Genomic DNA, 14,591 nt, shown 5'->3' with positions numbered 1-14,591 from the left:
GGTCCTTGGGCACTGTAACAAGTGCACTTTAACAGGTGCTCCTTAACTGGTGTGCCACAGCCCAGCCCCCAAGACATTATAAATAATTTCTTAAATAAAAATAAAAAAGAGGTGTGATTAATGTGCTCCCAAACTTTGAAAGCTTGATGCTATCTATCCTATGAACTCCTTTTCAAGTAGTAAAGATAGAAAGCAGGAGGGGGTGGGTGGTGGCGCACCTGGTTGGACATATACATTATAGTACGCAAGGACCTAGGTTTTTGTTGTTGTTGTTTGTTTTTGTTTCTTAAATATTTACTTATTTATTTTCCCCTTTGTTATCCTTATTTTATTGTTATAGTTATTGTTGTTGATGATATCGTTGTTGTTGGATAGGGCAGAGAGAAATCGAGAGAGGAGGGGAAGACAGAGAAGAGGAGAAAAAGATACCTGCAGACCTGTTTCACCACCTGTGAAGCAATTCCCCTGCAGGTGGGGCGCCGGGGGCTTGAACCGGGATCTTTATGCCAGTCCTTGTGCTTTGTGCCACATGCACTTAACCTGCTGCATTACCATCCGACTCCCCAAGGACCTACGTTTTAGCCCACGGTCCCCCTTCAGGTGGGACCTTCACAAGTGGTAAAGCAGGGCTTTACCCCTTCCCTCTCTATCACCCCTATCTATCACTCTCTATCAGGGCTTTACCTCTTTCCCTCTCTATCACCCCCTTCCCTCTTGATTTCTGGCTGTCTCTATCCAATAAATAAATAAAGATCATTAAAAAACATTTTAAAAAGAAATATTTTTCTAAAAAGATAGAAAGCAGGATTCACAATACATGCTAGAAGTAATTCTCTTAAATCATTTTTAAAAACAGAATGTAAGGCAGATGCCACCAGGATGCTGGCTAGGCTTCCCTGGATTGAAGACCCCACCAATGTGTCCTGGAGCTCAGCTTCCCCAGAGACACACCTTACTAGGGAAAGAGAGAGGCAGACTGGGAGTATGGACCGACCAGTCAACGCCCATGTTCAGCGGGGAAGCAATTACAGAAGCCAGACCCTCTACCTTCTGCAACCCTCAATGACCCTGGGTCCATGCTCCCAGAGGGCTAGAGAATGGGAAGGCTATCATGGGAGAGGGTGGGTTATGGGGATTGGGTGGTGGGAATTGTGTGGAGTTGTACCCCTCCTACCTTATGCTTTTGTTCACTAATCCTTTCTTAAATTAAAAATTTAAATAAAAAAAAAAAAAAACAGAATGTAAGGGGCCAGGTGGTGGCTCACCCAGTTCACATTGCGGTGCACAAGTACCTGGGTTCAAGTCCCCACCTGCAGGGGGACATCTTCACGAGTGTTGAGCAGGGCTGCAGGTGTCTCTCTGTGTCTCTCCCTCTCTTTCTTCCCCTCTCCTCTCAATTTCTCTCTGTCTCTATTCAATAAATAAATAAATAAAAATAGAATGTGGTCAGGGAAGATAGCACAATGCGAGTACACAAAACTTGCATGAGAGAGGTCTCAAGGTTCAACCCTGGATCAGTGCTCTAGTTTAAAAGAATTAATAGCCCAATGGGTAGAATGCAGAACTTCTGTGTGAGGGAGTCCTGGAACTGGCCCCCATACCACATAACCCAAAGGGTTCTCTGATTGGTCCCTCTTAACTCTTTTTCTCATCAACTAGAGAGAGGCAGGGAGAGAGAGGAAGAGAGAGAGAGAGACAGACCACATAATGAAAAAGGCCAGGGTAGATTGCATAATGGTTATGCAAAGAGATTCTTATGACTGAGGCTCCTAAATCCCAGGTTCAGTCCCCAGCACTACCATAAACCAGAGCTGAACAGTGCTCTGGTAAAAACAAAAACAAACAAAAAACTAACTTACTATAAGACATACAGTATAGCAACACGTATATGTTGCTGATGGAGTTAAGCTGATAATCTGATAAACTACAGTGAAGAAACTGGTAATAATCTAGTAAAATTGCAATTCCTCTTGTCCTACAGAAACTCACATATATATGTCAGGGTGGCACATATAAGTGTTCATTAAGTAATATGGTGTGCAACAACAGTGAAAACAGTAAATCTTGCAAATAGCCATTCAATAGGATAATGGATGAATTGTGGTATATTCATACGATATAGTATTATAATATTTATTTATTTATGAGGAGAAGCAGAGAGAGAGAAAACCAGAGCCAGGGACTGAATTCAGGACTTCACACAATGACTAGAAACTAGGAGTTTTGAGATACATGTGTGAATATGAATGAATCATCCCAACAATGTTAAATGAGAAAAAAATGCATGACAGTCATGTGTTTTACTGCAGGTTGATGGCAAAGCCAAAATTGAAAACCCTGTGTGTGTGTGGGGGGGGTGGAGTGGGGGGTGGTTTCCTCTGTAATCTAAGATCCACTGGCTCTGTAATAGGTCCACTTAACCTCCTGAATGCTGGTATTAACATTTATTATCTTGTAAATTTTTTATTTAAATTCCACTGAGTGAGACTGGGCATATAGTTCAGTGGTAGAGTGCATGCTTTGTAAACAAGAGGCACTGGGTTCAATACCTGGCACTATGAAAGAGAGAGAGAGAGAGAAAACATGAACTGAGCTCTACTCTATTCCAATTGCAGAATTTGGATTTACCCAACCAAAACTACCAGTACCTATATAAACTTGCAGTGCAGCTACAGAAGTTTCAAAAACTAAAAACAAGCAAACTCAATAATATCAGTAAACAAATGTCTTACTTTCTGCAGACTGGGGTACACATTGGAGTAAATTCCATGCTGTCTTTTTCATACCTGTTAAATACACGAAAATTCAGAATCAGGAATCAGGAAAAGGTAAAAGCATAGGATGTACTAGTACCCTCCAACATCCTCAAAGGCGCCTGCCGTTAAGAAACAAGTGTGATGCTTGAACGTGCACCCTGAAAATTCTACGGTATTTTTAGTACTTCCAAACCCTGAAATTCTATGGTATTTTTTCATTGTTATTTTCAGATTAAATCAGCATATCATGCCACATTTGAAGGATAAATATGCATACAAAAGAAAAGCCTCCTTATGGTGAAAGTGTTCAGCAATAAATCAAATCCCATTTCCAGTCCTTTTTGCAGTAATCATATGAGAGGAAGATGCAGAAAAATTTCTAATTAGTAAGAGACCATCAATAGAAATAAGATAAAACAGCCATCATATTATGTTTACATACAGAGTCATCAAAATTTGTATTTATTTGGAGTGCTATAAATACTTTTTTTTGTTTTAAAGATTTTTTAAATATTTATTTATTTCCTTTTCGTTGCCCTTGTTTTTTATTGTTGTAGTTATTATTGTTGTTGTTATTGATGTCATCGTTGTTGGACAGGACAGAGAGAAATGGAGAGAGGAGGGGAAGACAGGGGGAAAGAAAGACACCTGCAAACCTGCTTCACTGCCTGAGAAGTGACTCCCCGGCAGGTGGGGAGCTGGGGGCTCGAACCCAGATCCTTAGGCCGGTCTTTGCACATCGCGCCAAGTGCGCTTGACCTGCTGCACTACTAACCGACTCCTTTTTTTCTTTTAATTTAATTTTTTTTTTTTTAGTTGCAACTGTAGACTGTCAGCTTTTTTTTTTTTTTTTTAACCAGAGCACTGTTCAGCTCTGGCTTATGGTGGTGCGGGGGATTGAACCTGGGACTCTGGAGCCTCAGGCATGAGAGTCTCTCTGCACAACCATTATGCTATCTATCCTCAGCCCTCCCTTTTTTTCTAGTTTTTAAGAGGAAGAGAAAGAGGAGAGGGAGAGGGAGAGGAAAGACACCACAGCATCATCCAAGGTGCTGAGACTCAAACCCAAGGCTTGAAGCCTGGCAACACACGAGTGAGCTACATTTTATAGTCAGCTGTACTGACCCTGAATATTGTGTCTTGAAGAGATTACATATGTACTTTAAAACATTAACTCATGATTTCCAAATGATTTCGAACTCATGATTTCGAAGTGGTATCGTAAGATCCTGAGTTCCACTACTTTGAACAGCCTAACCACAGAAATGTTCGGAAAGGGGAAGCGAAGGACCCAGGTTTAAGACTCGACCTCCACCACAATGAAGAAAGCTCTGGTGCTATGGGCTCGTTCTCTCTCTACCTACCTATCTAAAAATTAATATATGGAGCAGGAGTAGATAGCATGGTTTTCCAAAGAGACTGTCATGCCTGAGGCTCCAAAGTCGCAGGTTCAATACCCTACACCACCCATAAGCCAGAGCTGAGCAGTGCTCTGTTACAACTTAAAAAATAAATACATACATGTTCAGGAAGATAAACCTGAGAGGGAGGGAGAAAGGTAAACCATGTCCATTAGGAAGGGGAAAAGGTAAGGAGGGAGTGGGAGTAAGGAGGGAGAAAACAGAAAGAAGAGGAAGGAGAGCGAGCTCTTACTAGCCTTGGGGGAAAGTTTCTATTTCAATTTGCTTTGACAGTTTATTCTGATTTTGGAACAAGTGAAGAGATGGTGAAAGCTAGTGTTTCTTCAGTTTCACCTGGAATCTTCAGAACTTAGGGGAAGAACTGTAAATAAGGAATAGAGGATGGAGCAGGCAGCATATAAATAAATAAATAAATATCTCTCCTGCCTGAGGCTCCGAGGTCCCAGGTTCAGTCCCCAGCACCTGCATCAGTCAGAGCTGAGCAGGGCTCTGGGAAAACAAACAAATAAACAAGCACACAGGTGCACAAAGTACAGACAGACAACGTCTCCTGCCGATTCTAAAATCCATTTCCGGGTAAGGGGTTTCCTTTGCTTGAACGCAAAGACTCCGCCTTCAACTCTTTCCCAAGACTCAGACCCCGAAGTGACAGAACTGCCAAGGACAGTTCTGCTCCGATCCCTCCGCGACCCAGCCCGCTCCCCTCCCGGCGCAGGACCCCCATCCCACTGTGCTCAGCCTCACCCCCTTCTTCCCGCCCGGGCCCCTTCCCCAGAGACACCGCCCGAGACACCACACTCACGCCGCACTCGGTCGGGAGTCAGGGAACCCAACCGAAAAACAAAGTTAAACCTAGCAGCGTTGCGGCGCTCCCCGGAGCATGCAGAAACCACCAATCGCCCACCAACTTACATTAGCCTTTGGCTTGAGCTACCAATAAAAGGGCTGTTCAGACGGAGGCCCGCCCCATTCCCGCCCTCCCTCGCGTCCAGGTTCGCTGCGCAAAGGTCGCTGGGAAATGTAGTTTTGCCCCTACGGGTCACTACCGAGAGCGTGAGGTTTGCAGTCAAACAGGAAGGAAGCTCTGGTGCTCCGCATTCCTGAATTATGGTGATAAAACCATGCCCAGTGGTGATGCATAGTCTTAGAATGGGTCACAGTCTGGGAGTCGCCGATAAGCAGCGGTCTAAGCGCACGTGGCGCAAAGCGCATAGGACCAGAGTAAGGATCCCGGTTCGAGCCCCCAGCTCCCCACCTACAGGGAGTCGATGACAGGTGGTGAAGCAGGTCTACAGGTGTATGTCTTTCTCTCCCACTCTCGGACTTCCTCTTCTCTCTCGATTTCTGTCCTATCCAACGACAACAACAACAATAATAATAACCACAACAATAATAAGACAACAAAAGGGGAAACAATGGTCTCCAGGAGCAGTGGATTCGTGGTGCAGACACCAAGCCCCAGGAATAACCCTGGAAGCAAAAAAAAAAAAAAAAAAAAAAAAGCCATTTATAAACTTGTCTGAATAAGGTGGAGACTCTTGGCAGGAGAGGACCCAAGGATCAACTTCCATTTCAGAGGACCAGGCCTACAGTGCTGGAGATTGAACCCGGGATTTTTTTTTTCTTTATTGGGGAATTAATGTTTTACATTCGACAGTAAATACAATAGTTTGTACATGCATAACATTCCCCAGTTTCCCATATAACAATACAACCCCCACTAGGTCCTCTATCATCCTTCATGGACCTGTATTTTCCCAACCCACTCACCCCAGAGTCTGTTACTTTGGTGCAATATGCCAATTCCAGTTCAGGTTCTACTTGTGTTTTCTTTTCTGATCTTGTTTTTCACCTTCTTCCTGAGAGTGAGATCATCCCATATTCATCATTCTGTTTCTGACTTACTTCATTTAACATGAATTTTTCAAGGTCCGTCCAAGATCGGCTGAAAACGGTGAAGTCACCATTTTTTTACAGCTGAGTAGTATTTCGCTGTGTATATATACCACAACTTGCTCAGCCACTCATCTGTTGTTGGACACCTGGGTTGCTTCCAGGTTTTGGCTATTACAAATTGTGCTGCCAAGAACATATGTGTACACAGATTTTTTGGATGGATATGTTGGGTTCCTTAGGATATATCCCCAGGAGGGGAATTGCAGGTCATAGGGTAGGTCCATTTCTAGCCTTCTTAGAGTTCTCCAGACTGTTCTCCACAGAGGCTGGACCAATTGACATTCCCACCAGCAGTGTAGGAGGGTTCCTTTGACCCCACACCCTCTCCAGCATTTGCTGCTGTTACCTTTTCTGATGTATGACATTCTCACAGGAGTGAAGTGAGAATCTCATTGTTGTCTTGATTTGCATTTCTCTGACAATCAGAGACTTGGAGCATTTTTTCATGTGTTTCTCAGCCTTTTGGATCTCTTCTGCGGCGAATATTCTGTCCAATTCCCCCCCCCCATTTTTGGATGGGGTTATTTGTTGTCTTGTTATTGAGTTTGGCAAGCTCTTTATATATGTTGGTTATTAAACTCTTATCTGATATATGGCATGTAAAGATCTTCTCCCATTCTGTGAGGGGTCTCTTGGTTTGGGTAGTGGTTTCTTTTGCTGTGAAGAAGCTTTGATGTAGTCCCATAGGTTTATACTTGACTTAGTCTTCTTTGTAATTGGATTTGTTTCATTGAAGATGTCTTTAAAATTTATGCGGAAAAGAGTTCTGCCAATATTTTCCTCTAAGTATCTGATAGTTTCTGGTCTAATATCCAAGTCCTTGATTCACTTGGAATTTACTTTTGTATTTGGTGAAATACAGTGATTCAGTCTCATTCTTCTGCATGTTTCAACCCATTGTTTCCAACACCATTTGTTGAAGAGACTCTGCTTTCCCCATGTAATAGTCTGGGCCCCTTTGTCAAAGATTAGATGTCCATAGGTGTGGGGGCTGAACCTGGGATTTAAGAAGCTTAGAGCCTCAGACATGAAAGTCTTTTTGCATGACCATTATGCTGTTTTGGCCAGATAGCAGACTAGTTCTTCTCCTGGGAGGTGTGCGAAATTAGCATCACACATAAAATCATTCAAAACCCAAGTATCATCTCACCTATTCAAGAGAGCAAGGAGTAGGGGTACAAGCATTTTACTCTCAGGTGCAGCCACTGTCATGGTAAAGATGGTATTCTTCACTAATAGAATGACTCCAGAGTGACCAGGGGCTAGGCAGTGGCACACCTGGCAGAACATATATGTTACCATGAACAAAGACCCGGATTCAACTCCCTGTCCCCACCTGAGGGTGGAAGCTTCACTAGTGGTGGGGCAGTGCTGCAAGTCATCTCTTGCTCTCTCTCTCTTTCCTTCCCTCCTTTGATTTTATTTTGTCTTATCTTATTTAAACCAGAGCACTGCTCAGCTCTGGCTTACGATGGTGCAGTGGACTGAACCTGGGACTTTGGAGGCTCGGGTGTGAGAATCTCTTTACATAAACAATATGCTATCTACTCGCACCCCCTCCGCTTCTCTCTATAACTCATCCACTATCAAAACATAAGAAATAGAACAGTGATTTACTGTAGCACCTAGCCCCAAGGACAACCCTAGTGGCAAAATCATCATATCCAGCAAGTGACCTGGAAAATGGAGCAGTGGATAAAGCATGAGGTCAGAGTTCATTTCCCAGCATCACACTTGCTTAGAGTGATGCTTTGACTCTCTTCCCTTCCTCTCATCAATAAATAAATTATATATTTGCCTTCAAGGTTATTGCTGGGACTCGGTGCCTGCACCATGAATCCACTGCTACTGGAGGCTATTTTTTCCTCTTTGTTGCCCTTGTGGTTTTATCCCTGTTGTGATTATTATTATTATTGCAGTCATTGTTGTTGGATATGACAGAGAGAAATCGAGAGAGGAAGGGAAGACAGAGGGGGCAGAGAAAGACAGACATCTGCAGACCTGCTTCACCGCTTGTGAAGCCACTCCCCTGCAGATGGGGAGCAGGGGCTCAAACTGGGATCCTTATGCCTGTCCTTACGCTTCATGCCATATGCACTTAACCCACTGTGCTACCACTCGATCCCCAAAATAAATATTTTTAATATTTATTTACTTATTCCCTTTTGTTGCCCTTGTTTTTTGTGGGTTTTTTTGTAGTTATTGTGTTGTCGTTGTTGTTGGATAGGACATAGAGAAATGGAGAAAGGAGGGGAAGACAGAGAGGGGGAAAGAAAGATAGACACCTACAGACCTGCTTCATCGCTTGTGAAGCAACTCCCCTGCAGGTGGGGAGCCGAGGGCTCAAACCGGGATCCTTACACTGGTCCTTGCACTTCACTCCATGTGCACTTAACCTGTTGCGCTACCGCCCAACTCCCTAAAATAAACATATATTTTTAAATATTTTTATTTATTTATTTATGAGAAAGATAGGAAGAGAGAGAAAGAACCAGACATCACTCTGGCACATATGCAGCTGGGGATCAAACTCCAGACCTCATGCTTGAGAGTCCAAAGCTTTATCACTGCGCCACCTCCTGGACCACTAAAATAAGTATATATATTTTTATTTATTCCCTTTTGTTGCCCTTGTTGTTTTATTGTTGTAGTTATTATTGTTGTTATTGATGTTGTTGTTGGACTGGACAGAGAGAAGTCGAGAGAGGAAGGGAAGACAGAGAGAGGAAGAGAAAGATAGACACCTGCAGACCTGCTTCAGCGCTTGTGAAGAGACTCCCCTGCAGGTGGGGAGTCGGGGGCTCGAACCGGGATCCTTATGCCTAAAATAAATATTTTTTAAAAATAAGCAAGAGTCTTGGAGGTGACGCAATGGATAAGTCCCAAGTTTGGTCCCCGGAAGCACATGTGCCAGAGTCATGTCTGGTTCTTTCTCTCTCTCCTCCTATAGTTCTTGTTAATAAGTAAAAATATTTTTTAAAAAATTTTTAAAGGAAGCAAGAATGCCCAGCAACCCAGGAGGTCACACAGTGGATAAGATGTTGGGACTTTCAAGGATGACCAAACTAAGAAAGTAAGTAAGAATATCTAGAAAGAACTTACTATTTTTCTGGGAGTTGGGCGGTAGCGCTGCAGGTTAAGCGCACATGGCACAAAGCGCAAGGACAGGCCTAAGGATCCCAGTTTGAGCCCCCGGCTCACCACCTGCAGGGGAGTTGCTTCACAGGCAGTGAAGCAGGTCTGCAGGTGTCTATCTTTCTCTCTCCATTTCTTTCTATCCTATTCGACATCGACAACAAGAATAACTACAACAATAAAACAAGGGAATAAATAAATAAAATAACTGACTGTTTTTCAAAAAACCTGCTTGTTTTCCTTTTGGCTTGGCTTGTGTGTACAGACACAGTACTTTTGTCTCTCTTTTGACCCCTACATTAAAAAATATATATATCACCAAAGTCTTTTCTTTCTCCATACTGGTTCTCAAAGATACATGTTCCTACTTATTTCCACTCCATATTTCACTACTTTTATTTGTATACTACAGAAGATTTATTTATTTACATTTATTTATTTATCTTTGCCAGAGCACAGCTCAGTTCTGGTTTATGGTGGTGCAGGGGATTGAACCTGGGAATTTGGAGTTTCAGACAGGAATGTCTCTTTGTATAAGTATTATGCATTCACCCACACTTTTTTTTTTCCTCAGAGCACTATGCAGCTTTGGCTTTGGTGGTTTGGGAGACTGAGCCTGGCACTTTGGATTCTAAGACATGAAAGCTTTCTTTCTCTCCTTCACTGGTTATTGTCCCTTCTTTCTCTCTCTTTCTTTTTTTCTTTCTTTCTTTCCTTTTTAATGTAGTGTATTATTTAAATTCTATGAGAGAGGGGAAGTTACACAGAGAGATTATTTCTCCCTCTCTATTCTTTATTCTCTGTCTGAAATAGAAGAGAATTAACAAGAAGTTTTGGATGGGTGTGCTGCGTGCAGGTCGAAGATAGCAACTATGGCTCTAAAGACCAGGCAGCATATAGAGCAGGCTCTGAACAAATGAGGGACCAGCATGGGACAGCATGGCTGAATTGGTGAAAGAAAGGGCCAACTGTTGCAGAAGAACAGGACTTCAAGCAAAAAGATTTCTCAGGCACTGGTGGTGCCACACCCACTTGAGTGCACACATTAAGGTGCTCAAGGACCCAGGTTTGAGCCCCCACTCACCACCTGCAGGGGGGAAGCTTCATGACGGGTGAAGGAGGTCTGAGGTTGTCTCTCTTTCCATCTCTGTCTCCCACTCCCCTCTCAATTTCTCTGTCTATAATAAAAAAGAAATGAAAGGGGGGAACAAAGGAAGACAACAATGAGATACCACTTCACCCTTATGAGAAAGTCATACATCAGAAAAGATAGCAACAACAAATGCTGCAGAGGTTGTGGGGACAAAGGAACCCTCCTACACTACTGATGAGAATGTCAATTGGCCCAACCCCTGTGGAGAGCAGTCTGGAGAACTCTCAGAAGGCTAGAAATGGACCTACCCTATGACCCTGCAATTCATCTTCTGGGGATATATCCTAAGGAACCCAACACATCCATCCAAAAAGATTTGTATATGCCTATGTTCATAGCAGCACAATTTGTAATAGCCAAAACCTGGAATCAACCCAGGTGCCCATCAGGTGAGCAGCTGAGAAAGTCATGGTATATATACACATGGAATACTACTCAGCTATGAAAAATGGTGAATTCAGGTGCTGGGCGGTAACGTTAAGCCCAAGGACTGGTGTAAGGATGCCAGTTTGAGCTCCCAGCTCCCCACCTACAGGGGAGTCACTTAACAAGAGGTGAAGCAGGTCTGCAGGTGTCTATCTTTCTCTCCCCTTCTCTCTGTGTTCCCCTCCTCTCACAATTTCTCTCTGTCTTATTGTCTATCCAACAACAATGACAGCAACAACAACAACAATGATAAACAACAAGAGCAACAAAAGAGGAGAAATAGCCTCCAGGAGCAGTGGATTCATAGTGCAGGCACTGAGTCCCAGCGATAACCCTGGAGGCAAAAAGAAGAAAAAAAAAAAAAAGAAAAAGAAAAAGAAAGAAAAGAAAAAAATGGTGAATTCACTTTCTTCACCTCATCTTGGTGCTTGAAGGAATCATGTAAAGTGAGATAAGTCAGAAAGAGAAGGGTGAATATGGGATGATCTCATTCATAAAGAGAAATTAAAAAAAAAACGAAAACAGAAGGGAAAACACAAAGCAGAATTTGAAATGGAGTTGGTGTGTTGCTCTGAAGTAAAAGACTCTGGGGTGGGGGGGATGTTCAGGTTCTGGAACATGATGGCAGAGGAGGACCTAGGTGGGGGGTTAGGTTGTTATGTGGAAAACTGAGAAATGTTACACATGTACAAACTACTGTATTTTATTGTCAACTGTAAACCAATAGTCCCTCAATAAAGAAATTTTTTTTTAAAAATAAGATACCACTGCACACTTGTAAAATGTCATACATTACAAAGAAGAGAAACAACATGTGCTGGTGAGGGGTGAGGGTCTAGGGAGAAATTCTCTTCTCTATCCTTGTGGGTGGGAATGTAAATTCTTTCAGACCCTGTGTAAAATAGTTCAGAGATTTCCTCCCAGAACATTGGAAATGGACCTGCTATACAATCTGGCAACTTCTCTCCTCGTAATCTGTCCATAGAACACAAAATCACTTATGCGAAAAGATCTTTGCACAACTATGTTCATAGCAGCACTATCTGTAATAGCCAAGGAAACAAAAAGAAAGAAAAATAAAAGGAAAGGAAAAAAAGAAAAAATGTGGAAACAAAATTCAAATGTCCAATGACAGATGAGTGTTTAGAAAAAAAAATGTTTTGGGGGCCAGGCAGTAGTGCAGCGAATTAAGTGCACATGGTGTGAAGTGCACGGATCGGTATAAGGAACCCAGTTCGAGCCCCCAGCTCCCCACTTGCAAGCGGGTAGCTTCACAGGTGGTGAAGCAGGTCTGCAGATGTCTATCTTTCTCTCCCCCTCTATGTCTTCCCTACCTCTCTTCATTTCTCTCTGTCCTATCCAGCAACAATGACAATAACAACAACAACAACAACAACAAACAACAAGAGCAACAAAAGGGAAAAAATAGCCTCCAGGAGCAGTGGATTTGTAGTGCAGGCACAAACCCCAGCAATAACCCTGGAGACAAAAAAAAAAGTTGTGATACACATTACCATGCACAAGAAACTAGGTTCAAACCTCTAGACCCCACCTGCAGGGAGAAGCTTCATAAGTGGTGATGCAGTGCTACAAATGTTTCTGTATCTCTCTTTCTCTTTATCTACCCTCCCCTCTCAATTTCTCTCTGTCATATCAAATAAATTAATTAAATAAAAAAGAGAAAGTTGTGACAGTGGTTGAAGAAGTGACTCAACCAGTACAGTATAAATCTTTCATGCCTGAGATAACATGTTTGATATCCAAGGCTCCAGGTTTGATCCCTGGCAATGCATGTGCCAGTGGAATTCTCTGGTCCCTCTCTTCTCCTCTCCTCTCCTCTCCTCTCCTCTCCTCTCCTCTCCTCTCCTCTCCTCTCCTTTCCTTTCTTCTCCCTCATATGAATCTCCTGTGTAATACATAAATCTTTTTTAAAAAAGAAAGATATATACATATACATACACACAATTTAATACTCAGCTGTAAAATATTATGACCTCTCCTCTTTTGCCTCATCTTGGCTGGAGTTGAAGGAATCATGTTAAGTTAAATAAGCCAGGAGAAGAAGGACAAGTACAGAGTGACCTCACTCATGGAGGGAATTCAAGAAAGAAAGAAAATGCAGGGTGAGACTTGGATTAGGTGTGGTTTATTACAATAGAGTCAAGGACTCTGAAGGGGGGGGAGTGGGATGGAAGGGTGTAGGGGACCCAGTGCATGGTGGTAGAGGAGGGTTTGAGTTGATTGTGGGTGTGCTGTGAAGACCCCTAACACATAGAGAGAGGAAACTATACTCTGTGACAACTACTGCTTTGTCAGTCATGACTTATTCCCAATAATGTGATTTAAGAAAAAGGACGAAGTGGAAAAAGATAATGAGAGATTGTATCTTTGGGGATGAAATGGGTGGAACCATAGGAAGTTATGCTAAATGAGATAAATAAGGAAGTGAAAAGACATCTACCAGATGGTTCCACTCATCCATGGAATACAAATAACTGAAGCACACTTGCAAAGGAAAAAATAACCAAACTGATGCTTAGGCTGAGGAAACAGTGGTGTTTACTGCAGGAAATGGGAGGGCAGGAGAGGGAACAGAGAGAAGGATATGGCCCAGCTTTTTTTTTTTTTAAGTTTAATTAATAAGACACTGTATTCCAGGAAGAGAAAAAAGCATAGAAGAGTTTTGTTTTGTTTTTTTTTTTAACTTAGGAGACTTTTCATTTTTATTTATTTGCCACCATGGTTATTGCTGAGGCTGTTTCTTCATGGTTTCATCATTCCTTGTGATCAGTTTTTTCTCTTTTGTGTAGAAGATGAGAGAGAGAGAGAGAGAGAGAGAGAGAGAGAGAGAGAGAGAGAGATTGGTTGAGATTCCTGCAGCACTGCTCCACTATTCAAGGAACCCCCCCAGGTGAAAATGAAAGTTCAAGTCCAGGTCCTCAACTTTGATGACTGTGCCATTGCCCAGTCTAGTTTAGAAATGTTATATCAGAATTTGGAGCACTGAAAATCACAGATCTTTCATTTAAACATGAAAATATGAGAAGACTGTGAAAACTGTTAGAACAATGCACCTCATTCCCAGAAGTCGGGGAACTATTTCAAACTCTCCACTATAGGTGACAGCTCCCTGCTTTTAGAGGCTCAGTGTCAGCAGGCTGGCTTTGGAACCAAGCACTTTCAGGTCTGCTCTATCCTCCCAACAATTAGCCCTAATGCCTAGCTGCTTTACTGATAGGGAAGGTAGGTAGAAATTAGGTAGAAGGTAGGTAGGTCAAAGAATGGGTTTGATACGACATTGGCCTGAAAGAGGTTGTGATCCTACAAAAGATCAGTCAAAACATCCAGAGTGTGGGGGCTGGGAAGACAACATGATGGTTCTGCAAAAGACTTTCATGCCTGAGACTCTGAAATCCCAGGTTCAATCATCACTACCACCAGAAGTCAGAGCTGAGCTATGCTCTGGTCTCTTCCCCTCTCTCTCTCTGTATCTCTGTGTATTCCTCTCACTAAAATAAATAAATATTTTTAAAAAGTAAAGGAATAACAAAGATCCACAGTGTGGGATGTGTATGATGTGCTTTGTGTATCTGGTCCCAATGAGGTTTCTTTTCTGTAGAGAGGACTGGGTAGAGAGGACTGAGTGCTGAGCTTGTATGCCTGCCTATCCTATGGCAGCCAGTCAATGAAGCACTGCATTTGTCCTTGAGACAAATTTAGTCAGGGCCTCTAACTCTAAGTGAA

The 14,591-nt window shown here is 42.6% G+C and overlaps 1 protein-coding gene across 3 annotated transcripts in view; it reads right to left on the bottom strand.

Moving 5' to 3' along the window:
• CCDC77 (coiled-coil domain containing 77) overlaps positions 1-5,000 on the bottom strand; it is a 35,395-nt gene extending 30,395 nt beyond the window's left edge. For 2 of the 3 annotated variants that reach the window (XM_007526241.3, XM_060190324.1), the window contains exons 1-2: positions 4,922-4,997; positions 2,733-2,786 (exon numbers count right to left, since the gene is read on the bottom strand). In XM_007526241.3, coding sequence (XP_007526303.1) covers positions 2,733-2,770 — 38 coding nt within the window. In that variant the 5' untranslated portion in view covers positions 2,771-2,786; positions 4,922-4,997. Of the gene's footprint in view, positions 1-2,732; positions 2,787-4,921 lie in introns of all 3 variants that reach the window. The other variant, XM_060190323.1, reaches the window with a different exon arrangement.
• Between the last annotated feature and the right edge of the window lie 9,591 nt (positions 5,001-14,591).

The sequence above is a fragment of the Erinaceus europaeus genome, chromosome 4 (assembly GCF_950295315.1).
Source record: "Erinaceus europaeus chromosome 4, mEriEur2.1, whole genome shotgun sequence".
In the NCBI taxonomy this organism is placed as follows: domain Eukaryota; kingdom Metazoa; phylum Chordata; class Mammalia; order Eulipotyphla; family Erinaceidae; genus Erinaceus; species Erinaceus europaeus.
This window is presented reverse-complemented; position numbering and strand designations above follow the sequence as displayed.